This window comes from Podarcis cretensis (assembly GCF_951804945.1).
Source record: "Podarcis cretensis genome assembly, chromosome: 1".
NCBI lineage: Eukaryota > Metazoa > Chordata > Lepidosauria > Squamata > Lacertidae > Podarcis > Podarcis cretensis.
The window spans coordinates 22,618,081-22,645,033 of NC_137170.1; the positions used below are offsets into that span (position 1 = coordinate 22,618,081).

The 26,953-nt window shown below is 45.5% G+C and overlaps 1 protein-coding gene across 3 annotated transcripts in view; it reads left to right on the forward strand.

The window, feature by feature from the left end:
• The first annotated feature begins 3,481 nt into the window (after positions 1 to 3,481).
• PRIMA1 (proline rich membrane anchor 1) overlaps positions 3,482 to 26,953 on the forward strand; it is a 55,420-nt gene continuing 31,948 nt past the window's right edge. The window contains exons 1-3 of one of the 3 annotated variants that reach the window (XR_013832416.1): positions 3,482 to 3,810; positions 4,675 to 4,818; positions 24,191 to 24,338. Coding sequence is in view for 1 of the 3 variants with exons in the window: in XM_079949520.1 (XP_079805646.1) it covers positions 4,726 to 4,818; positions 24,191 to 24,338 (241 nt within the window). In the remaining 2 variants the exon portion in view is untranslated. Of the gene's footprint in view, positions 3,811 to 4,225; positions 4,298 to 4,674; positions 4,819 to 24,190; positions 24,339 to 26,953 lie in introns of those variants that run through there. The other 2 variants (XM_079949520.1, XR_013832417.1) reach the window with 2 other exon arrangements.

Here is a 26,953-nt window from a genome sequence, read left to right on the forward strand (position 1 = left end):
AAGGGTGAACACCAATAAACGCCATCTTCTTTGGCAAGCATGTCCAAAGTATCAATCTAGCATCAATCTAGTGCTCATGCTACACCAGTGTGGAGTAGTGGTTAGAGTTTCGGACTAGGACCTGGGAGACAAGAGTTCAAATCCCCACTCGGAGCTCACTGCCTCTCAGCCTAACCAACCACACAGGGTTATTGTGGAGATTAAACTGAGGATGGAGAAAACCATGTATGCCACATTGAGTTCCTTGGAAGAAAAAGATGGGATATAAATGCAATGAATATATAAGCATAATGTAACGCGTATGGGGCCCTTATTTTTATATTGGGTTTAATCCAAGCTAAGTACGTCAAACGTCGGTCCCATTGAAATCAATGGGGCATGTTGCTCATGTCTTGTTTTAGTTCCCATTGAAATCAGTGGAACGTCAAGCTCCACTAACATAGGCCCCATCTGCTCTAAACATTTAAAGCAGTGTTATATCACTTTAAAGAGACATGGCCTCCCCCAATGAATCCTGGGAGCTGCGGTTTGTTAAGGAGGCTATGGTGACCCCATCCCCCTCACATAGCTACAATTCCCACAGATTCCTGGTGAGAGAGATTGACTGTTAAACCACTCTGAGAATTGTTGTCCTGTCCTGTCCTGTCCTACCAAAACCTTTCTCTGGCCCTGCACACACACACCTGAACCCCCCCCCCCAAAAAAAAAGTCTTTTAACATGTGGATGAAGAGACATCAGGCTTGAGGGATCTACCTTTTTTTGTTTACTAGTACCCTGAGAACCACATACTAGAGCCTAGTGCCAAAGGCACGAGGAGGCAGTTCCATTAGCACAAAGACTTTTGGGTCACACAACAGAATTGCCCCTCCGTCTCCCCTCCCTGAGTGCTTCCCACCATTTTTGTCTTGGGTTTACCCCCTCCCAACCCTCTGGAGCAGATCTGGGGAGGGCACAGGGGTGCGTGGAGAGGGAAGAGGCACAGATGGAGATCCTTAAGCCAATGGAACTACTTTTTTGGATACCCCCTACAGACTAAGAACTAAAGATTCACAGCCGTTCCACCCAAAAAGCTACTCCTAGTTACCGTAAGCTTTCTTCACTCCAGTAAAATAATTTAAGGTGCCGTTGGGGCATTTTGTTGTTGCTCGTGTTAAGTGAAGTGAGAAATCCTTGCCAGGAAGTCACTCAGAGACCTATCAGTAGATCCAGATCAACCCATCACTTTTTTTAAAACACACACGCACACTTCTCAAAGTCATGCCAATCACAGCAGGTGGAGTGGAAAATGGATTAGACAATTCCACGGAGGATAAATCTTACAACTATAATAGTTAAATGGAACTTCCATGGGCAAGGACAGTATACCTCTGTGTACTAGAAGCTCATGAGTATCCAGAGGTTACTGGCTAGTCACTGTTGGAAACAGAATTCTGGATTGGATGGATTTTGGACTAGTGGCAGATAAAATGATGGATGGGAATAAGAGCTGGCTTATTCTTACTCCCCATCCATCATTTTAACCTGGGTAAGGCCTGTAGCAAAGTGGTAGAACACTTGTTTGGGGAACAGAACATCCCAGGTTTGATTCCCTGACATATATGTATAGTACTTGGGTTACAGGCGCTTCAGGTTACAGACTCCGCTAGCCCAGAAATAGTACCTCGGGTTAAGAACTTTGCTTCAGGATAAGAACAGAAATCGTGCGGCAGCGCAGCAGGCCTCATTAGCTAAAGTGGTACCTCAGGTTAAGAACAGTTTCAGGTTAAGAACAGACCTCTGGAATGAATTAAGTTCTTAACCTGAGGTACCACTGTATCTAAAAGCATCCTCTGAAGAGCTCTTCTGGATCCCCTCAGAGGTCTACCTATTGCTGCCTCCTCCCCACAATGGCCAACCAGATTCCACAGTCAACTGAACAGCCAAAGATGTGGTCTCGGGTGCAATCCTTGGCACCATCACCAGGTGGCGCTGAAAAAGACCTCTGTGTACAATCCCGGAGAAGAGCTACCAGGCATCCTCTACATTAACATGGAGCTATTTAGATCAATGGTCTGACTCCATATAAGGCAGCTTCCCTTGTTCCCATGCCCATGGGAAACCCCAAACAGGACAGGAGCACCACAGGAACCCACTCCCACATTCAGTCAGGCCATCAGTCCATCTAGTTCAATATTGCCTTCACGGACTGGCAGCACCTCTCCCAGATTTCAGACAGGGACCTCTTGCCAGACCTACCTGGAGATGCCAGGAGAATGAACTTGGGCCCCCTGGCACGCAAAGCAGATGAGCGAGCCACGGCCCTGGCCCCTCCATCTGGTTAGAAAGAGCCCGGATTGATTGCTGCTGCCGGTCAGAACCGACAACACTAGGCTCGCCCAATCGATGGCGTGTCCGGCGTTGGTGGTACAAAGGCAGCTGTGCTGCTTGCGAAGCGCAGCTAGCTGGCCGCTTGCAGAGCGCGGTCCCGAGCAGCCCCTTAGGCCCCGCCACTCCAGCCAGCGCGAACTGGCAGCGTCGGACCCGGACTGGGAAAAGGCTTTCGCTTCCCATCCGAGCTGCTTCGCGGGGCAGGGGGAGGCGGAGAGAGGAGGAGGAGGAGAAAAAGAAAAAGAGCCGGGGGAAAACAACAACAACAACAACACACCTAACCACAACCTCGAGGCAAGTGCCAAGAACCCTCGCTAGGTGGGCATGAAAAATCACTGCAGAAGCGGCGGCACCAGGCAGGATTCAATTCGAAGGCGAGCCGGGGAGCCTCTAGCCGGCTTCGCTGCGCCCAGGCTCTTCCCACACTCCGGCGGCGCCCCCTCCCTCCCTTCGCATGCCGCCGCCGCCGCTGCTGCTGCTGCTATCCCGCCGTGCCCTCCCCTCCCCTCCCCATCCCGGGAGTCCTTATCCCCCCCCCCTCCCCGTTCATTCTCCTCCCCTCCTCCCTCCTCCCGCCGCCGCCGCTTCCAGGCTCTGCAGGGTTGATGGACAGCTGAGGATCCGCTACTCCGGCGGCGCGCTGGGCAAAAAAACAAACCAACCCCGAGAGACAGGGAGCCAAAGAATCTGGACTACTTGCAGCGGCAAAGGAGGGAAGCTTCGCGCGCCTCGGGAGCACTTCGACCCGCTTTTGGGGCGGCGAGGGGGAGAGATTCGCAGCTTCAAGCGGGAGGGGCGGGGGAAGGGAGGAGTTGACTCCCCCGCCCTCAATTAGCAACCCTCCCTGGGACTTTTTTTTTTTTTTTGGCGTGGTGGTCCTTCTGGTCCTCTTTGAGGAAAGAGGAGCCGGGACTTGGAAGGCAACGACCACCCCCCCACCCCCAATTTGGGAGCAAAGGGCCAGCTCTGCAGAAAGAAGCAGCCGATCCGTTTTGTGCTCCTTTACCACAACAAGCCTCGCTCCTCCTTGTGATCCTGCTTCGATCGTCCCCTCCTTCCCCGATCACCCCCTCTCCGCCCCGCCCCGCCCTCCGTGCCTCTGCCCCCCCCCCCCCCCACGCGCCGCCGCTGCTCTTTCGATCCCGGGATACATGGGAGGCTCCGCTTCGCGCTGCCACGCGTTGGGTCGCAGGGGATCCCTCATCCCTCCTCCGGAAAGGAGTTTCCCCGCACCGGTTCCTCCGGCGAGCGGGCTCCCTGGGCGCTGAGAGGGAACTTCAGGCGCCTCGGCCGCGTTGGAGCAAGCCGCTTTCCTCGCAAACTTTTTTTTCCTGGGCAAAAGCACCCCGAGCCCTGCCCGCGTCAGCGCAACTCCAGCATGTAAAAGGGAGCGCCAGCGACGGCCTCTTTCTCTGCAGACGTGGCCCCTGCCGTCTCCAAGGGTAAGAGAAAGGCGAGATCCTTGTTGTTTCTGGGTCTTTGGTGAAAGCGACCCAAATTGGAGCGGGCGCTGCATGCTGCAGCGGCGGCAGTAAACTGGGTTCCGTCTGCTCGGAATAGCGCGCGGCCGCCGTCGCGCAGAGGCTGCAGCATCAGCTGCCTCGCACTCCCCTGCTTTCAGGCGGGGGGGGGGCGTCCCTCGCCCCCTATACCGGCGTGGGGAAACTCTGGGATCCTATTAGTGCTTGGTGGGTGTGCTTGAATCATGGCGGTGGGGGATTACTCACGGCTAATAGGAAGTTTCGTTTTGCAGCAAGGCTGGTGGTGGTGTTAGACATCCCCACAGAAATAAGAGCCCACTCCCAACTGTTTTAGGTTTAGCTCACATCCCAGCTCAGAAGCTGCGTGCAAAAGCTGCCTCCCTCCCGGCTTTCTCATCACAACCACCCTGTGAAGTGGAATAAGGGGTGCTCTGATTGATTTCTGCTTGTGGGTGCTCTTCCTGTCCTCCTTTTTTATTTCTCTCCAGGGCTTTTCTGGAGAGAGAGAGAGAGAGACATAGCTGTCAACCTTCCCTTTTTTGCGGGAAATTCCCTTATTCCAGCGCCATTTCCTGCTGCTTCCCACTGCTATCCCGGATTGTTATATATCCCGTAGACTGTCCCTGGGACAGGTGAGGCTGCTGATCCCTTGTTTTCAAATCTGAAAGTTGACAGCTATGGAGAGAGAGGCTCTCCTAACCAAATCCAATCTGAGTTTTGCCATTGCTGGGGAGAGAACGGGAGTCAGCTGTTTGCACTGTGAATGGGATGTAATGAGGCACCACAGCTGCCCAAACTCTCTCTCTCTCTCTTCTTCTCTGCAAGGTAACACAGCTTGCTGCGAGGAGGAGACATCCCCGCTTCCCCACAGGAGTGATGCTCATCAGAGAAGTTTTGCTGCTCCTTCAGTGCTGCTGGTCTTCCCTGCTACTGCACTGGACCCTCCATCCCATCTGGGGCTTCATTCAGGTAATGTCAGGAACTCCCTCCTTTCTTGCCCAGGTAGCCCACACCTGTGCTCTTCAAAGAGAACAAACTTCTGCAGCAAAGTACTTCTGTCCTTATTGCACTTGACGTTTGTGGGCGGCGGAGGGGTGAAGTACAAAAAGGAAGTGCTTTATTGCTAGGGTTACTGCTGTAGCAAAGTACTGTGCTTCTCTTTGAGATGTGAATACCTGGCCCAGGTGTCCCAAAGTAAAGCTGTTATGATTGTAGTTAGATTTGAGCTGTTTGCCATACACAGGACTAAGGCAGGGAGGCAGCAGCAGCAAAGAGCTGTCATGTGTCAGAAGCAGCTACTGATTTTAGCAATAACAGAATGCTTTGTGTTGTGAACACACCCTGAGCAATTCTTAAGCTTTGCAAAGAATTGATACAGGGTATACTTTTTTGCATTTCACTGACCCTTGAACCTGCTGTTCACTCCTCTCTGTACCCACGTACAGGATACAAACATGCAGACATATGTGCATGATTCTGAACCTGTTCAGGATAGCAAGTCATGCATTTGATGAAGTGGGTTACTTCCATGAAAGCTTATCCCATAATAAACCCATTAGATCTTTAAGGTGCCGTAAGCTCTGTTGCTGTTTTTTTTTTGCTGCTACAGGCTAATATAGCTACCTCTTTGGAAGTCCTATGTGTGACAGTGGTGAAAAAGAGAGGGAGAGCGCATTTCTGTGTATGATCAATGCTCCTGTTCAGGGTGTTTGGTGTTTCTCTGAGCACAGGAAATAAAGGACCCAAGGTGCTTGTTGATTAGTGGATGTGGTTCGAGGTTATGAATGACCACAATCTTTGGTTCCCGGTTTTCATGCATGCTAGTTCTGATGTACCAAATGGCACCACCTATGCGCCACCTGTTATCAGTTGGCTTGACAGAAGGTCAACATTTGCAGCAGTTAAAAAAAATAAAGAAAAACTTCAGGAAAAGAACTAAGGGCGGTATCCCCCACCCACCCCCCACCCCCCAAAGCCCAGCGAAGACATGAAATCCCAACTAACTGTTGGGGAAAGGGGGAATGAATAGAAAACTGAGGGGAAGCATGGCATGGATGGGAGGGGCTGGAATTTGGACTAGGGGAGAATTCCATACTGCAGCATTTTGTTGCTGGCTCCTCTTGTTCATTCCATTTATTTTCCAATGTGTCTTAAATCTATATGTAGAAGTATCTCTCTCTGGTTGCTTCGTACCTCATTTGTCTGGTAAAGTAGATGGTTGGGTCTCAATTTCTATGGCGTAAATAAGCAAGCCAGCCTCTGAGGCTCAAGCAGCAGACCCGTTCTTTCCTTGCAGGTCTGCTCCATTCACTTGCAAAATGGAATAGGGGGAGAGAGATCGGTGGTCAGTCTGAAAGGGCCAAAGAGATTATCTGGAGGGTAGGGTGCTGAATCTTCTCCTGCCCACCCCTAATTTCCCCCTGGCTTGGTCCCACAATCTTACTAAGATTATCAGGCTCTGATGTTGGAAGTGAAACTGCCCAGAGGATAGGATTGGGGATAGTCTGCAAAAGGAAACATAGGCTGGAGGACAGTTCTAGTCTCTTACCCTTCCTCCTTTAAATTGCAACCCCACCTGCCACTTTACACTTGGTCGAAAATACCTGAGTTTCAATATACCTGCCTGCTGCAGTCACAGACGATTTGGGCCTGAGATTCTACGTGTTTTCATTTTGCTTTTTTTTACCGCAGTCCAGCATAGCAACTCTTCAGGCTCCTAAACTTAACGCGATTTTAAATATATCTTCAGTAGGGTTACAACTGCCTCGTAAAACACTTCTTTAAACACCTGGAAGATGTTAAAAGTGTTTTGGAAATACCGTTTAGGCTGAGGGCGCTGGATGTTTTCAGCTTAGGGAAGAGATGATTGGCAGCCAGGGTATGTTTACTTCCGAGTAAGTGCCATGAATTTCAGTGACACTTTCAACTAAGTATGCTTAGACTTGCTGCCTACCAGGTTGTGAGGCTGGGGGAGGGAATTTCCTTGTACTGTACCTTCAAATTTTTGTTACACTGCAGCCCTGTGCACACCTGCCTGGCCCAGCTGAATTGAATGGGACTTCATTTGAAGTAAACATTCATAGGATCACACAATACGAGGCTGTTGTTAGAGTTCAGTTATTTGCAGAGCAGTGCAATGTTATGTTCAAACAAGGTAACACAAATCAGATCTTGGGTGGCTGTCCCAAAATGTTTCCTAATACTTGTGTTGTGAAGAAAAAGACTGCCAGGAAAGTGATGGAGTTGCAGTGGCAATGTTTTCTTGAGAGTGGTTTAAATCTGGAAAATCTGAAGTGTTACAAACTATCAGATTAGGTGATCCATGAGCTGCTTTGTGCAGTTCAGACAGGTCTAAGAAGATTATTTTGATCAAACAGAGGGTGCAGTTTAGAGATTCAAACCACTGCATGAAAAGTCAGAATCTGACTCTATTCTCTCTTTGCTCACTGCTCACTGTGCTTCACTGAAAATGAATTTGGTGTTTAACTTGGATAAAGGAGCTTGTGTGATTTAGGGGTGGGGTGTCAGCTGAAGGCTGTCTGCGCCTTGTAAAAGTTTTTGTCCTTCCAATACTTTGGATGTGGTGAAGGGAGAAGAGCCATATCTCAGACGTGGAGCTTTGCTTGCAGAATGTTCCAGGTTCAATTTCCAGATTGAATCTATTTCCCTGAAATGCTGCTGGTCAGTGTAGACAATGCTTAGCTAGATGGTCCAGTGGTCTGACCCAGTACAGTGGTACCTCGGCTTAAGAACTTAATTCGTTCCCGGGGTCCGTTCTTAACCTGACACTGTTCTTAACCTGAAGCACTACTTTAGCTAATGGGGCCTCCTGCTGCCACTGTGCCGCTGGAGCACGATTTCTGTTCTCATCCTGAAGCAAAATTCTTAACCTGAGGTACTATTTCTGGGTTAGCGGAGTCTGTAACCTGAAGCACCTGTAACCTGAAGCGTATGTAACCTGAGGTACTGCTGTAGAAGGCAGCTTGTTATGAGAGTCTCATATCTGCAACCAAAACAACAACAACAAATAGTTGAATTGCACACTTTTGGTGAATGCTGAAGATGCACGTCTCTATCATGGCCTGTACGCTTGAGATGTATATTTAAGGATCCTCCTTATCTCTGTAGTTTTAAGTTGTTTAAAACTGTTTTCAATATTGTGTTTCAACTGAGACCTTGAGGTGAAGGATGGGTAATTAATAGTAACAGTAATGGTGCTCTTCCCAAACATTGTATTTATTTTTTTTCCTCAAGTATACATCTGTTCCTAGCACAGTGCCAACATTTTAGGCCTCAGAGACATAAAAAAAGCAGGCCTGCCATGTTTGGGAGAAAGCATAATTGGACACATGAATTCCTACATCAACAATGGTATAGGATGTGCGTTTATGAGTGTTTCGTGTTTATGAGCATTTGGTGCCTGGATGTGTGTTTTTCATAATCCCTTCATGCACTTCACATTTCCACATAGAAAAGTATTTATTATTCACCTCCCCCGCCTCGCTCCCCGAAAATTTACAACCTTTGCCGTTGTCTTCCATGTCGGGTCTCCTAAATAGAATTTGAACTAAAGCAACCATAGCTGCCCTAGTGAGAACAGTCCATTTTTGTTTGTGTGCTAAAGGGCTTCATCCTTCCCCAATGCATTTAAGCGATCAACGCCAATGAATTTGGTGCCCGTAGAATTCAGCTTGCTAATTCAGAGCAGGATCTGAGTCTTCCTGAATGTGCTGACAGGGTTTTCAAAGTCTAATGACTGTAGGTGGCAATGTGTGCAAAACTAGGTCTCTCCAAATAGCCTAATTTCATTAGCAGTTTGGCAAGGCGTCTGTGATGTGGCTGCGAACTCGGAATCCACTGAGTGCAGGCTGAATCAGCTTTCCTGGTTCTCTGGTCCTCTGGTTTGCCATGTAGGTTGACCTTTGTGGATATGTATGGCGACCAGCGATCAAGATGCATAGACCCAGAGGCGATAGGACAGGGTGCAATTTATACAGGTGAGTTCTTTCAGCCTTGCAGACTCCACTGTGATATATGCAACCTAAGTAAGCAGGATTGTGAGCATTGAAGCCAAGGGACATAGGAAGCTGTCTGATACTGAGTTGGATGATCGGTGCACCTAGCTAGTATTGTCTACACTGACTGGCAGAGGCTGCAGGGTTTTGGGAGGGTTTCCCAGCCCTGGAGAAGTTGGGCATTGAATCTGAGACTTTCTACATGCACAGCAGATTCTCTAGCACCAAATTATGTTGTTCCCCCCTCTCTCCCTTTGACATGCTACCTTTTGTGAGTTAACGCCTTGCTTGTAACTTAGATTTTGAGGGAGTAACTGATAACCTCAGTACTGTAAGTACAAAGAAAATGCTGTCCTTTCCCTCTGTTCTAAACTTGGCAGATTCCGCATTTTGCTGTGGATGTTGCTTGACTTACCGTAACTTTTTGCCTCTCGTCTTAAGATCTGTCAGCCGTCCAATTGCAAAACAAGGATCTTGTGCCGCCGCTGCTGCCTGCCACGCTCTGAAATCCGGGTGGCTAAACAAGCTTGTGTAATTGAAACTGTGCATGCTTTGAAGGCAAATGTAATTATGTGAAAGGATCTGCTTTTTTTTTTTTTTTGAAACCGACACCCTCCAATCAATCAGTCAGTCGCCATGACTTACAAAAGCACCCCTTATGCAAGCTTCATAGGTGATGTATATACAAATCACTAATACATTAAATTAGGTTTGTAAGTATACAAGGGTCCTTATTATGCCTGGGCTTCGCTTTCTAGTTTTACCAGGGGGAAATGATTTTGCCTTATCCATAGATTATGCTAGCATTTTTATCAGCATGAATCTGTTTCATTCCACATTAGACATGTACAGGGGAAAAAAACCAAACCAGAAGCAATTTGGTTAAATGTAGCAACTTTCTTTAGAATTTCAGCAATAGTACCGTTTCCGTGGGGTGATAAGAACACGAGAAGAGCTTGCAGGATCAGGCCGGCAGCTCATCTACTCCAGCATCCTGTTCTCATAATGGCCAATCAGATCGCTGTTGGAAACCCGCAAGCAGGATTTGAATGCAAGAGCCCTCTCCCCTCCTGCAGTTTCCAGCAATTCCAGAAGCATTTAGGCCTCCAACTGTGGAGACAGAGCAGAGCCTCTTCCAGCCTTAGCCCTCTCCTCCATGAATTTGTCTTATTTTCCTTGCAAGCCATCCAAATTGGTGACCCTCACTGCCTCTTGTGGGAGTGAGTTCCATAGTTTAACTCTGCATTGCTTGAAGCAGTGCTTCCTTTTATCTGCCCTGACTCTTCCAACATTCCTGTGGCGAAAGACCCTTAGGTATAATCGGTGCCGCACGAAATTGCCAGGTTCAGCGTGGCACAGTAGAGGGGATGTGGGGTCTTGTGCTTTTAACAGTTTCACAGAAGAAATAGTTTCAGCATGTTCTGCTTCTCCTCTTCCAGCTTTGTAGCAAAACAGAAAGATCAGCCCAAACCTCTCTTTTCTAAGCAGCTATTGGAAACACAGGAACCTTCTTCCAGATCTAGAAACCTCAGACCTGTCTCCCATAGATACAGTCTCCCATGTCATCAGTGTCAACCAAAATAATCAGTTTTGGCAAACAGCAGAGAAAGCCTTAAATTACTATATTCTTCCACAGAAGTCACAAATCTTAGAGAGAGAGCGAGAGAGAAAGAGATCACCAGCATTCCCAGGGAGGCAGTAAGTGACTTTTCAAAATGACATCATGCTCGCACTGGGATGTAACACCAATGTCATGATGCATACTTCCTATGTAAACATGCTCAATAGGCAGTGAATGCGAAAAAGATGTGTTTACTTGGTCTTTTTGGAACAGGAAGTAAGAAAGCTGAGCCTTGTGGGCTATTAGAAATGAAGGTGGGCTACCATGTTTAGGCAAAATGGGTGTCTTCTGCTCACTGCCAATCCTGGTGGCCTTAGGGAATTTCTGCAAAGAAGGATGATGATTAGACACTTCATGATTAGACACATAGAAAAACAAGAAAAAGTGAGTGGAGATTTGTTGGTATCATTTCTTCTTCTTTTATTTGCATTCTCCCACTCACTGTCTAGAGACACAGGCATCAGAAAGCTGCAGGTAATTACAGGTGCAGGACCTTAGAGATGTAGCAGAGGCATTAACAAACACCACTCCTTTTTCAACTACTGCTTTGGCAGTCTAAGACAAGGGTAGCCACTTGACAAACTTCGTGGATGCAAGACAAGTTGACTAGGGCCATAAACTATATACAGTGGTACCTCAGGTTACAGACGCTTCAGGTTACAGACTCCACTAAGCCAGAAATAGTACCTCGGGTTAAGAACTTTGCCTCAGGATGAGAACAGAAATTGCGCAGTGGCAGCGGGAGGCCCCATTAGCTAAAGTGATACCCCAGGTTAAGAACAGTTTCAGGTTAAGAACGGACCTCTGGAACGAATTAAGTTCTTTTTTTAAAAAAAAAATTACTCACTTTCCACATAACAAATTATCAAACCATATAATCACCTACATAATTCCCCCCTTTCCCCCCCCCCACCATGGATTTCCCTCAGCTCCTCTCCCTGATTTCGCTGCACATATTTTCTCTGCATATTCTAAAATTGCATATATATCCTTACATATCTGTCCATCATGTTATCAACAATAAATTTGTGTATGTTTGTTCAAAACCTGCCAAGGAGTCCAGTTCATTTTGTTGTGTTTTTAGATAATTTGTATAAAGTTCCCATTCCTTCTTGAAGTCACAGTTGTCCTTGTTTCGCAATTTGTATGTCAATTTGGCCAGCTCTGCATACGGAACGAATTAAGTTCTTAACCCGAGGTACTACTGTACATTATTTTACAATATTTATTATACAGGCAACATGCAACTGCTGCAGGGATTACATTCCAGGGATACGTACCGTATTTTTCTGTGTATAACATGCCCCCATGTATAAGGCACCCACTATTTTGGGGGACTCCAAATTAAGAAAATGTGGGGAGATTGCCGAGAGTTGCTGAGCTTTTTGGGGGGAGGGGTGGCACAGAGTCGTTGAGCTTTCTTTAGGGGAGATTGCCGAAAATCATCTGTCCCCTCGCCGACAAAAGCCTCCAATTGCCCGCCCTATTGCCGCAGCAACAGCCAATCAACACCAGCCCTTGACGCAGCCACCAATAACATGCCCAATAGCCAATGACAATCTCCGGCTCGTGGCAGCAACCAATCCCACGTCCCCCCATGCACTATCCATGTATAGGATGACCCCCGATTTTTTCCTTAATTTCTTAATAAAAAAACCCTCGTCTTATATACGGAAAAGTATGGTACATTATGCAAGTGGAGGACTCTGAACAGGAAAATTGTGCCTGTGTCTCCTAGGTTGGAATCAACCCATTTGCCAAAGGCCTCCTGCATGAGGACGCCATTGTTTCTGGTCAAGATGATTGTATATTGACACGGTTAAAAACAACAATGTGAGATAGTGTAGGAGTTAGCATGTTGGACTAGGACTGAGGAGAGGGGTATGTAAATCCCCGTTCACCCATAAAACATCCTGGGTGACCAGAGGCTTAGCTGGGGGGAGGGGCGCACAGGGTGCCACACCACAGGGGGGATGGGACACTTACCGCAGGGCCTGTCTCTCAGCCTAGCGTAGCTGATAATAATAATAATAATAATAATAATAATAATAATAATAATAATAATTTATTTATAGCCCACCCATCTGGCTGGGCTTCCCTAGCCACTCTGGGTGGCTTCCAACAAAATATAAAAATACTGTAATACATCAAACATTAACAGCTTCCCTAAACAGGGCTGCCTTCAGATGTCTTCTAAAAGTCTGGTAGTTGTTTTTCTCTTTGACATCTGGTGGGAGGACATTCCACAGGGCGGGCGCCACTACCAAGAAGGCCCTCTGCCTGGTTCCCTGTAACCTGGCTTCTCGCAGCAAGGAAACCGCCAGAAGGCCCTCAGCACTGGACCTCAGTGTCCGGGCAGAACGATGGGGGTGGAGACACTCCTTCACAGGGTTGCTGTGAAGAAAGAGGGCAGCTAATAAAAGCAGATTCATGGTCAACTTTAATCTGACGACTGCACATTGGCTCATCTGGAACGTGTGAGGGGTTCCTGCTCTTGATGTGAACAAGTGGCATCTCACTTGAATGGAAGCATTCTGGATAACTAGGAGCAGCAGAGAGGGAGGATGGGTTTAACCTGTTACTCCTGTGACAAAAATCTTGTCTTTGAAATTGAAGTATTGGGAGGGAATCTCCCACGGTTGGCAAATAGCAGCTTCAGTGAAATGATCCTCACTGAAGAGTGTGGCAGCTGCTATATGCTCTTTCTTTCAGAAATGCAGATGAAATGCAAATACATTTTTAACATCACATCTACTCTCGTATACAGATAGAAAAAGAGATTAAGCAGCTGGCTTATACTTCCCGTTGGCTACAATGCTAGGATTTAAAAAGGGTCTTCTCTTAGTTCCAGGTTAGTTTAAGTAGCACAGCTTAGCACTGAGGCAAGAGAATCAGAATCCTGCTGTATTTATGAAAGTATGACACCTTCTCAGTTATTTGCAATCACTGGCTGACGCAGACATCTAGTTTTTCTTTTCTTTTTACTTTTTGGGTGAATTATTTGTCCTTTCTTTTGTTCAGTGCAAAGGAAGCCTTGGTGGTCTGAGATACTGAAGCTTCACTTTTGGTTCCAATGTGTGTTTGTTTTTAAGTACATCTGAAACAACAACAACAACTCTACTAAAATAATTGCATATCATAATAGTGATTCAGATGCTGCAGTAGATTTGGATGAGCTGTTAAGGTACTTACCGTAATTGTGGACGTACTGAAACAGGGTGTCATATTATGTAGCTTGGCAGAAAGATAGCAATTTTGGGGAGAAAGAGAAAAGCACAGGAACTTTTTTTAAAAAACTGAGTTAAACGCAGTGCTACAGTGTTTGAGACTTCACAGTGCTTTTGACTGAGCTAATCTTAAACTCCAGAACCTCATCAATTTCAGCTGCCTGGACTGGCTTCACTTCTTAAAAAAATGAGCCCGAGTTCCATTACGATTATGGAACACTATTAAAACTGGAACACTATTAAAAATGGAATATTAAAGTTAGTCTTTTGGCTCCAGAGGCTTAGCAACAGAGGTGCTGTTGGTGGGAAGGAGTTCAGAGAGGTGACAAAGGAATACAGAAAACTGCCTTCTAGTGAGCCAGCTTGTTTGTCTAGCCCTGCTGCAGATTTGGAGCTCTCAAGAGGAAACTATCCCTCCAGAAGGTAGCATGACCTTGTATTCAGCACCAGATTGAAACAGTGATGAATTCAAATTCCGCTGCAAATGAACTTTCTGGAGTGCTCTGCCTCCTCTAACTTCCCAACTCCTCTGTGACAACAGCTGATACAATTTTCTGGTTATTTTCATAGATATGCTTCAAGCTTTGTTGTAAATACAGTGGTAACTCGGGTTAAGTACTTAATTCATTCCAGAGGTCTGTACTTAACCTGAAACTGTTCTTAACTTGAAGCACCACTTTAGCTAATGGGGCCTCCTGCTGCTGCCGCGCCGCGGGAGCATGATTTCTGTTCTCTTTTTTTTTATAGAATATTTATTAAGGTTTTTTAGAATATTACAATAAAAATGAAAAAAGAAAATAACAAAAATAAAAAATAAAAATAGTTAAAAACATACAGATTTTCCATTGCTAATTTTCCATTAGCTTATTTCCCGGACCTCCTCATACCTCCCTTTTTTGTATTCCACTTCAAATTGTTGTTTCAGCAAATCCTTACCATTACTTTTTAACCTGTTTATAACCCTTTTTTCATATTATCTTAAAGCATTACAGCTGGAAACCACTTAATTTCTATCCAACATCGTTCTAACATTCCTTAATTTTATAATATTTCTGTAAGTAGTCTTTAAATTTCTTCCAATCTTCTTCCGCCGACTCTTCTCCCTGGTCACAGATTCTGCCAGTCATTTCTGCCAATCCCATATAGTCGATCACCTTCATCTGCCATTCTTCCAAAGTGGGTAGATCTTGTGTCTTCCAATACTTTGCAATAAGTATTCTTGCTGCTGTAGTAGCGTACATAAAAAAAAGTTCTGTCCTTCTTTGACACCAATTGGCCGGCCATGCCCAGGAGAAAGGCCTCTGGTTTCTTCAGGAAGGTATATTTAAATACCTTTTTCATTTCGTTATAGATCATCTCCCAGAAAGCCTTGATCCTTGGGCACGTCCACCAAAGGTGAAAGAATGTACCTTCAGTTTCCTTACATTTCCAACATTTATTATCGGGCAAATGATAGATTTTTGCAAGCTTGACTGAGGTCATGTACCACCTGTGTATCATTTTCATAATATTCTCTCTTAAGGCATTACATGCCGTAAATTTTATACCTGTGGTCCACAACTGTTCCCAGTCAGCAAACATAATGTTATGTCCAACATCTTGTGCCCATTTAATCATAGCAGAGATTTCTGTTCTCATCCTGAAGCAAAGTTCTTAACCTGAAGCACTATTTCTGGGTTAGCGGAGTCTGTAACCTGAAGCGTATGTAACCTGAAGCATATGTAACCCGAGGTACCACTGTAATAGGATGTTTTTGGAGAGTTCCTACCATCTCAGAAAGCATGCTAACACAGAAGTTTAAATAGCAACAGAGTTGTATCCAAGTAAGCCATGCTCTGTGTAGACCCATTGAACTCAGTCAACTTGAGTCCAATTATTTCAGTGCGTCTATGAAAGTATGATTTGCTTGGATAAAACTCATAGACTGTCAAAATCCACATTGTTGACAGCTGGAGACATTAAAACGGGTAGCTAATGTGGTGATATCAAGATGTTGTGGACTGCAACTCCCATTGTCCCATGGGTAAGGACTGATGGGAGTTGTAGTTCACAACATCTAGAGAGCAGCACATTGGGTACCCCTGCATCAAAACATTATGGAATGCAAAGCAGATTTAGGCCAAAGGGTTTCTGTCTCAGACAGACCAGTAAGGACAACAGTTTAGCCATTTCATCTGACAGGAATGTCACTGAGACGCCTGACAGTAACATCTTAGCAGCAAAGTCCAGGCAAAACAGCTTATGAATGACTATGGAAAAGAAGTCTCTCTCTCTCTCTCTCTCTTTTAGAAGTAAGCTTGAATGAAAGCCAGTCAGATATTGGTTTGGTTGATCATTAAAAGGCAACATGAAGTGTTAAAGTTTGTGACAGGTCTATATTTATAGCAGAATCTTTCATTGCAGGGCATAGCTTTGCTGCCTTCTCATCTGCCAACCTAGAGGCAGCTTGTATAGGCATTAGGGAAAGAAAAGAGCAATTACACATCATATGAGTCATCATGCTTTGTGAGAGGAGCAGTCTTCCACACATTTTCTAGTAATATAATGTTCTGTTTTGTTTAAAAGGGGCCCACGTGGAGTCTTTTTCATGGCTGGAAAAAAATAAATTGACAGGAGGCTTCTTCACATTTTGAGGTGATATGTACATAATTTTGAAGAACCTTGGAAATGATGAAGGTCCAATGTAGGCTTTCATTTGTTGTTGTTTAGTCGTTTAGATCGTGTCTGACTCTCTGTGACCCCATGGACCAGAGCACGCCAGGCCCTCCTGTCTGCCTCCCACAGTTTGGTCAAACTCATGTTAGTAGCTTTGCGAACACTGTCCAACCATCTTGTCCTCTTTCGTCCACTTCTCCTTGTGCCCTCCATCTTTCCCAACATCAAGGTCTTTTCCAGAGAGTCTTCTCTTCTCATGAGGTGGCCAAAGTATTGGAGGCTCAGCTCTAGGATCTGTCCTTCCAGTGAGCACAGGCTTTCATCTAGTCTTTGTTAATGGCAGGGATAGCCAATATGATGCCATCCAGATGTTGTGGACTACAACTGTCATCAACCCCAGTCATCATGGCCAATGGTCAGGGGTGATGGGAGTTGTAGTGCAAGAACATCTGCAGGACACTGAGTTGACTACCCCGATTGAGGATGTAAAAAGGGGTTTGGGAATCTGCCCTCAGTTCCAGCCTCTCCCTCAAGATTGGTTTGCTGCCATTTCCCCAAGTACCACACATTATTTTGATAAGCATGAACTCATACGCAATTCACATAAGTGACACATTGTTAATATAACATTTTTATCAGAAATTGTTAATACATGTTTAATTTGGTGTTTACAATAAAAATGTTGGTGCTATATTTCAGTTTTCGAATCACTCTACTCTTTATTGTTAAACTCCTTAGTATACAGTGGTACCTCGGGTTACATACGCTTCAGGTTACATACACTTCAGGTTACAGATTCCGCTAACCCAGAAATAGTGCTTCAGGTTAATAACTTTGTTTCAGGATGAGAACAGAAATCGTGCTCTGGCGGCGCAGCAGCAGCAGGAGGCCCCATTACCTAAAGTGGTGCTTCAGGTTAAGAACAGTTTCAGGTTAAGTACGGACCTCCAGAACAAATTAAGTACTTAACTAGAGGTACCACTGTATTGTCTATCCTTAACATATATTTTGAGGCTGCAGAGCACATACATTTCAGTAATCCTTGAGTGTCAGCCAGGCGCAAAAAAATGGCACCCAGACTTTTTGAGGTGCTCGCAAATGGAGAATCTATAGGCACAAAATGCCCTGCTAATTTCGAACCCTGCCCAAAGAGCATGGCCAATGGCCAGGGATGATGGGATTTGAAGTTCAGCATCATCTTGGAGGGCCACAGGTTCCCCATCCCTATTATAATCTATTATTTTATATATCACTTATTAGCAAAAATGCCTTCTAAGAGGTTTGCAGGTATAAAACAGAGCATAAAGAATATAGCCACAAGTAATTAAAATGCAATAAAGCATTTTCATCAGGACTTTAAACAGCCACGATTAATATGTGCAATAAACAAGCCCATTACAACAACATAGCAATTCACACAGTTTAAACAGCAGTTATAGCAGGAAGCTCAAGTCAGGGGGATCAGTAGCAGCAAACATTGTTTCCAGGCAGAAGGTCCGAGGTTAATTCCTGGTGACTTCCATCTAGAATGATCTGAAAGACGCTTGTCTGCCTGAAAAATTGGAGTGCCGCTGCCAGTCAGAGTAGATATTACAGTGGTGCCCCGCAAGACGAATGCCTTGCAAGACGAAAAACCCGCTAGACGAAAGGGTTTTCCGTTTTGGAGGCGCTTCGCAAGACGAATTTCCCTATGGGCTTGCTCCGCAAGACGAAAATGTCTTGCGAGTTTTTCCGACTTTCCCCCCCTTTCCCCCCCCTTTTTCTAAGCCGCTAAGCCGCTTATCTGCTAAGCTGCTAAGCCGCTAAAAGCCGCTAATAGCGCTAATCCGCTAAGCCACTAATGGGCTTGCTTCGCAAGACGAAAAAACCGCTAGACGAAGAGACTTGCGGAACGGATTCTTTTCGTCTTGCGAGGCACCACTGTACTTGGGTCAAATGACAACTGCTATAACTTATCAAGTCTCCAGTGCAAATCTTGCCTCTGCCATGACTGCATTAGATATTATGGCCTCAGTTGCCTTGCGTTTCTTTTATATGGGGGTATCTTACATGTAAGGGACGTGGGTGGTGCTGTGGGTTAAACCACAGAGCCTAGGACTTGCCAATCAGAAGGTCGGCGGTTCAAATCCCCGCGACGGGGTGAGCTCCCATTGCTTGGTCCCTGCTCCTGCCAACCTAGCAGTTCGAAAGCACGTCAAAGTGCAAGTAGATAAACAGATACCGCTCCGGCACGAAGGTAAACGGCGTTTCCGTGTGCTGCTCTGGTTCGCCACTGGAGCGGTACCTATTTATCTACTTGCACTTTGATGTGCACTTTGATGATCATTAATATAACAGTTTATAAGAGCGGGAGCCAGAATGCATCCTTGCTTTACCCTACACAAATCCAGATTCCCTAAGACAGTTGGATGGAACTTTGTATGCCTCCTTCCAGCAACTCCTGCAGCCAATCTGGTGCCAAAGTATTGTTCTGTTTTCATTTGAACCACATCAGTGAGGCCGAGAGGGGAGTCTTGTCATCTGGTCAGCCTAAGACCTCCATACGCACTGTCTCGGCATGTGTCCTGGGGAGGTCACTTGTTATGAGAGCATGAGATAGGCCTTGTGCAGATGTAAGTCTGCTAATCTCATGATGGTAAAGGGGTCAGAAACAGACTGACCATTCACAAGCTTCCTGCATTGTGAATTTCCACTTCTTTGTCTTCTTCCCTTTTGTTAAGTTGTGGGTGAACATATCAGACGGCACAGCGATTCTTCAAACAGCTCTTGGTTATTCACATGCCAGAACAGAACTGAACTGAAGGGTTCAGCCAGCCAGCTTATATAGAGCTCCACTAGAACGCAACAGTAACTATTTTCTGTAACTATCCAATCACTGAACGTCACTTTCGATCCCTTATTTGCATATGTGGGCCTGAGTGAAAACTATCTACAGTATCCCCCTGCTGGCCCAGGGTGAGAACTTCAGTACATAACACCTTTAACAACGTCTCATCTGCACATATGCTAAAGAGCGTTGATGCTAACCAGTCCTCCCAACTTAAGAAATATTTGAAGCGGGAATTTGAAGGAGGTTTGCGAACCCTCGTTAAAAGCGACTCAGGCCTACGCAACTTGTGATTTACCAACCACTAGTCATGCATTTTTGGCCGCCATAGACAATGGTAGGGGAAGGGCTGTAGATCAGCAGGAGAGCATTTGCTTTAAATGCAGAAGGTGCTGGATTCAGTCTCTGACATCTTCAAGTAGGGTGTGGAATGCCTGTTCTCTGAAAGCTTGGAGAACTACTGCCGGTCAATGTGAAAGTTTATTATTACGGCTAAACAGCCAGCATAACTGGTAAATGTAAATAATACCGAGCTAAATGGACCAGTGTTGTGACTCTGTATATGTTCACTTCCTATACTCCATGTAGCCCTTATAAATCTCTTGTTTTTGTTGCCTTTCTGAGACTACACATCCCAAGGGGCTGTCAAATACCTGGCAGACCACAGTATGTGCAGGCATGGTTTGGTGTTAACCATGGTTAGTACCTGCAGTAGATGTAACCCTAAACTATGGTTAAAAACCAACAAAGGAACAAAAGAACAGCTCCAGTTCTTTTAATTGTGGTTGAGCGATCAACAGTATTTACTATGTTGGCAGCAAAGAATCCTCAGAACTTTTTCCAGGCTTTTTAACACAATAGGGATTTGTTATTCTTTAACCATAAGAGGAATGTTGGCATACTCTCTGTGATTAAATTTGGTCTTTCCTATGTATGGTAATAGACTCTGACAAGCTATTTAAAGTACCGAAAGTTTGTTTACATGTGTTGTTTGGAAATTCTTTGCAGTTCAGCTAAGCATAGCATCTTTCTATATATATATATATGTATGTATATTTCTTACCCTCAGGCCTTTGAGGTACAAAATGCTATCTCCAAGGCATCAGAGGAAAGAAAGCTTTAAATTTCTGCATCTGGGCATGTGATGAACTACATTGTACTCATTCTTTCTTTCCTTCTGTCTTTTTCAAAAACTTTAACTAGAGGAGTGTACATTCTATGTATGTAATTTTGATGCTGTTAGCAAGGAGGTTGAAGAAATTTTGGTTCCTTTTTCAAAGGATTAACATTATATAATAATCACATGAATGTTCAACTAAAATGACTTGAGAGGTCACTGCTAATTCCATGCTTCACATATTCCTGCGATGAGTCTGAGTTGTGTGTGTTTTAAAATATATTTTCCTGTTGAGAACTGCACTTAATATCATACTTGCATTAAATAACATACTAAAGTGCTGCCTTGGAAAGTAAAGAGCGAAGCATATACATAAATTATCTGAGTTCTTGGGTACAATCCCTAATGTGATAGGTATGGCCAAGGCCCATTGAATTCAAAGAGGCTTGAGCTGCAATCCTCAGAAGTGCATCCCATCAAATGCAATGGGGCTTACGCCCTAGTAAACAAATACAGGTTTGCAACCTGCAATCTTATCCACAATTAACTAAGAGAAAGTCTCACTGAGCACAATGGGATGTACTTCTGGGTATTTGAAGAATAGCATTGCACTGCAAAGCACTACTGCGCACCATTAAGCCTGATTGATTTCAGTGTCATTTAGGTACATCTACTGTAAGTTCCTTTAAATCAGGCCTGCTTTTTCAGGTAACACAGCAGAAAATGCAAACCTATTTCTGATGCAACTGTGTTGTCCTTGCCCACCCTCCCACCCCCTGTCACAGAATATATCAATTCTAAAACCACCCATCAATTCCATATACAGTGGTGCCTCGGGTTACATACGCTTCAGGTTACAGATTCCACTAACCCAGAAATAGTACCTCGGGTTAAGAACTTTGCTTCAGGATGAGAACAGAAATCGTGCTCCAGCGGCACGGCGGCAGCAGGAGGCCACATTAGTTAAAGTGGTGCTTCAGGTTAAGAACAGTTTCAGGTTAAGAATGGACCTCCAGAACGAATTAAGTACTTAACCCGAGGTACCACTGTATTTATATTGTGTAGAGTGCTTTTTTTTCAAGAAAAATAGGTGCCAGAACTCATCATGAAGTTGTTACAGTAAGTCGCCAGGCAACTCGAGGCAGCCCTGAACAGATGCTGGCTTGACAACAGCCATGGGGGGAGGGATTTTTTTCCAGCTGGAATTTGCCAGATCTGAGTTCTGGCACCTCTTAGGTGGGCACCATTGCCATGATAAGAGAACAAGGGGGTGTTCATGGTGAGGTCTGGCACCTCTTTTTCTCGAAAAATAGAACTGCGCGGAGGTGTGGCAAGCTGTCTCCCCAGCTGGTTTGGGGATTGCCCCTGGTTCTGGTGCACATCAAACAAATGTACCCTGGCCTCCTTCGTTCTCTTAGATTCAGGCAGATGGCTAGGACAGCTCAGAAGGGCCCTCGTGCAAATGTGCATGTGTATAACAGTGGAGGCTGAATGGGAGATGGTTTGAAAAAAAAGGAAATACAAATTGGCCCTGCCCTATAGCTTGACCAATCGTGGCTAGGAATGGCTAGGAGCTAGGTGGAGTCATGGATCTAAAAAAAAGTGTTCCGTTTAGACTTGAATTGTTTGTTTTCGTCTTCTGAGAAGTACGCAAAGGCAAGAAGTGGGCGAGGGGCCCGCCGACAATGGCGCCCACATGAGAGGTGTTGGCGCACTCTGGCTGAAAAAAAAGCACTGATTATATGTATTTTTACAAATAGAATAATGTTGAATTGAGCTGGTTTAGAAGAGGGGCATTACAGCAAATATATCTGAAGACCTCTTCTAACAAGGCTGAAACAGATCTCTGGGGCAAAGGTTCATTTTTAAAAGAAAATAATATTTTTATTAGTTTTCAATTATAATTCAATAATAGCCTCATTATAGCAATACCAATTTATAATACAATTATTAATACCAATCTTTCAAATACCGAATTATATAATTTAGATAAAGTGCCCCCCGTGTGCTAGATTTGATGGATTAACTATTTGCTTTATTTCTGCGTTCCAAAATCTTATTAATTTCCATTACATTCCTGTCATCATAATCATCCCTTATACAACAACTCCAATATTCATAACTTCTTTTCATGTTAACACATTAAATGATTTATAAAGCTACAATTGAGGAACTCAAACTATATATTTGTTCTTCCTGTGTGTGGCAATTATTCTGTCCATGGTGTTTCTTCCTGTCCTTGTAAGATGTTGTGTCTTTATTTCCCCCGGTTGTTGCTGTTATCGGTCATGCCTTGGGCGGAGCTGATATCCCGTTGTTGTTCCAGAAATTTCTCCATCGCTCCATCCTGTGCTTCGTTGTTTTGCAGCTTTAACAACAGCTGCAAAAGTCACTCTGTCCCAATAAATAACCTGTTTTCACTATTTTTCCTCTCAGTCTGGGAAAAAGAGAGTCTGTTCATTTATTAACCATAGGAAAATATCATGGGACAGTTTATGACTTTCATAGAATTGGAAGGGACTCATCATAGGGGACGCAGGTGGCGCTGTGGGTTAAAGCCTCAGCGCCTAGGGCTTGCCGATCGAAAGGTCGGCGGTTCGAATCCCTGCGGCGGGGTGCGCTCCCGCTGCTCGGTCCCAGCGCCTGCCAACCTAGCAGTTCGAAAGCACCTCCGGGTGCAAATAGATAAATAGGGACCGCTTACCAGCGGGAAGGTAAACGGCGTTTCCGTGTGCGGCTCTGGCTCTGGCCAGAGCAGCGATGTCATGCTGGCCACGTGACCCGGAAGTGTCTCCGGACAGCGCTGGCCCCTGGCCTCTTAAGTGAGATGGGCGCACAACCCCAGAGTCTGTCAAGACTGGCCCGTACGGGCAGGGGTACCTTTACCTTTACCTTTTACATCTAGTCCAACCTCCGGCAATGCAGTAATGCTGCCCACAGCAGTCTCTGAGCAGGCTTGAACCCCCAACCTTCTGTTTAACATAAGGTTACCAGACGTCCCCGCTTCCGGGGGACAGTCCCCAGATTTACAAATCAGTCCCCATACAAAATCCATTGAAGTTGAAAAGTGTCCCCGGATTCACTGGAAAAAATCTGGTAACCTTAGTTTAACATCCAGATGCACTGACCCATTGTGCCTTCTTTCAGGGTAGTGGATTCCCACCACAAAGACCCCTAGTGTTGCAGCTTCACCACAGTTGTATTGCCACAATTGCCACAAACAAATTGGGATTCAGCAGAGACAGTCACCATCAGCTCTGCTGAAGAGACAGTTCCATCAGGCTTCACCCTCCTTCATCTGTTGCCTAACAGCAGCTATTCCATCAAGCTGTGCTACAACTTTTGGCTATTCCTTTCTTTGAAATCTTTCAGTTACACCTGGCTATTATGCAAACACCAAAAGTAAGAACTGGTACCTGAATTTGCTCCCCACACATCCCTTTTGTGCCATGTGCCTGAGGGCAAGGAATTCTTATTCCTTATCTTTGCAAGTTGCTGGCGGGGGCGGGAGCTTCTTCTTTTTGCTGAAGAGCTGAGTAAAAATTCTCCAACAAGCTACATGGTTGGTCTTTTAAAAGAGGCTGCGTGGAATATGTGTACTCTGTATCCACGGGGTCTCTTTTAAAGGACTCACCCTGTAATAACTAAGAGCGGCTCTGGAATGCTTTAAAGATAAGGACAATGTGGTTGTACTGACCCCAGAAGGAACAGGAAGCCAGGGCAGGAATTTGAAGAATCGTATCACATGCATTGCCCATGAACATCCTCTGCAAATATGAGGGATGAATTGCTAGCTTTGGATCCTTGCAGTATGAATGCTTTAACTCAGGAGACATGCAACCAGTCAGAATTTTTTTTTGCTATTTTTTCCCTTTTCAGATCACTCAGGGTGAACCCCAGAAATCATGCGCCAAGCCGGTAGCAGAGAAAGTTACAGACAGTTGCCAACAGATCTGCCAATGTAGACCGCCGCCGCTACCGCCGCCGCCACCGCCTCCTCCGCCCCCCAGGTTGCTTGGGGTCCCATGTAAGTAGAATGTGGTTATTTCTATTTGTGTCCAAAAAAGGCACAACTGGGCAAATTGCATGTGGGAAAGTGAATGGGCCAGAGCTAATGTGGGGCTGCTTGCGCACTATATTTTTAAAGTGTTGTAGTACCACTTTCACAGTCATGCTTTCCCTCAAAGAATCTTGGGACCTATAGCTGGTTAAGACTGCTTGGAGTTGTTTGGAGACTCTGCTGCCTCATAGAGCTACGATTCCTCAAGTTCCCTCAGAAGAGGGAATTCTCTGAACTCTGGGGATTGTAGCTCTAGGAGGGAATAGAGGTCTCCAAACAGGCTCTCAGCAAACTACAATTCCCAGGGTTCTTTGGGGGGGACATTTAAGGTGGTCTGATACTGCTTTAAATGCATTGGGTGGATATGGCCTCACTTTCATTTTTCCATTTAGAGAATTGGAACATGTTCTGACTAAAAGAGGAAGATGTGTTTTGGCTCGTTCAACAGGAATTTCTTCAGCGGAGCCAGACGAATTCCCTCTGTTCCCAACCAGGTGGCTGTTTTCTCAAAGCAGCTCATTAATGTTGGAGCCACTGAGTCGTTCATTTCCTATGTTGCCTTTTGATTTGCATTAGCATATACTAAATATTTTATGATCCCGCCTTTCGGTGGGTTTATATTTCCCCCCAGATGCATCCTAACAAGCTCACCTCCGCACGCAGCTTTGGAAGTGTAAATAGATGTGTGGGTGTGTAAGACTGCACAATTTAGTTTGCTTATCTTTACAGCCTACCCTTCCCCAGATGGTCCCAGGGCAGGTTACAAAACAATGCCACAGTCCTAACTAAGCAATCCACCCCACCCTTTTATCTTTAGATTCCTGCATTGCAGGGGTTGGACTAGATCACCCTCGGGATCCCTTCCAACTCTACAATACTATGATTCTGTGGTGTCTGTGAGTGTTGGATTTGGAAGAGGCGTTCTTCCACTCAGCTCTTCTGGTCACAAGAGTCACTCCACCAGTGCCACACTCCTCCTTCCACATGCAAATAGGCAACCAGGAGTGTCATTGGTGGGATATGCAGCCAGTTGAAAACCCCAAAACAGGGCCTGAGGTAGCCCAGGATCCACCAAAACCTGAGCTAGTCTGATGGCTGTTGCACACTGGAATTGGGCCAGATGCAGGCCATTTGTCCTGTCACTTGCTTCCTCCATGACTTCAATGAAAACAGTGCGTTTCAGAAGCCCATTGGGCTTCAGCTAGGCGTTAGTCATCTAGCACTGCTAGACCCCAGTTGTGGAATGTACCTCCTGCAGAAGTCCTGGGAAGCTCTTGTCAAGGTGGTTCCAAGAGTTTGAGTATACAGGCAACTCCCCATTTGCACAGGGGTTGCGTCAGGGCCAATGCATGTGTCAGCAGGCACACACAAGCCCATTCGCCGCCATTCCACTCCCCAAAACGGTGTGCATGTGCATCCCCAATGCACACAAATGGAGAGTTTCTATAGGTGTTTTTGCCTTTACACAGAACTCCTTGGAACCGAACTGCAGCGTAAGATGCAATCATACTACATTACATGAACGACTTCAATTATTTCCGTTTTTCTCAGTAATCCCTCTGCTTCTTTCATGTAATTGTTAACTTGCCATTTGTTCCCATAAGCTTCTAATTATCTCTGTTCCACTAGGGCTTACCTTTCTTACCAGTGTGGTGTAGTGGTTAAGAGCGGTAGTCTTGTAATCTGGGGAACCGGGTTCGAGTCTCCGCTCCTCCACATGCAACTGCTGGGTGACCTTGGGCCAGTCACACTTCTTTGAAGTCTCTCAGCCCCACTCACCTCACAGAATGTTTGTTGTGGGGGAGGAAGGGAAAGGAGAATGTTAGCCGCTTTGAGACTCCTTAAAGGGAGTGAAAGGCGGGATATCAAATCCAAACTCTTCTTCTTCTTCTTCTTTCTCTCCCCCGTACATTTTGTATATACTTAATATATACAAAATATAATTATACTTGGCGCTGTGGGTTAAACCACAGAGCCTAGGGCTTGCCGATCAGAAGGTCGGTGGTTCAAATCCCTGCGACAGGGTGAGCTCCCATTGTTCAGTCCTTGCTCCTGCCAACCTAGCAGTTCGAAAGCACATCAAAGTGCAAGTAGATAAATAGGTACCGCTCCAGCAGGAAGGTAAACGGCGTTTCCGTGCGCTGCTCTGGTTCTCCAGAAGCGGCTTAGTCATGCTGGCCACATGACCCAGAAGCTGTACGCTGGCTCCCTCGGCCAGTAAAGTGAGATGAGAGCCGCAACCCCAGTCGTCAACGACTGGGACTAATGGTGAGGGGTCCCTTTAATACTTGCTAAAATTAATGCCATGGGGCTGCAGTTTCCATCATTCCCAACTGACCATTGACCATACATCAACACCTGGAGGTTGGGGAAGAGGGCTGTGCACTGTGGCTCTGATGCTCACGTGGAGTTGCAGGGCAGCTGTGTGTGTGCATCCCCAGTGTGCAAATGGAGCTGTTGCTATTGTGAACGCAGAAGCACATGCTCTCTGTTGCTTGAAATTGTACTAATAATAATTGTTGTTGTTAATAATAGTTGCAAGATTCTTTGCTCTCAGCTCATTGTGTCATCACACTGTGCAC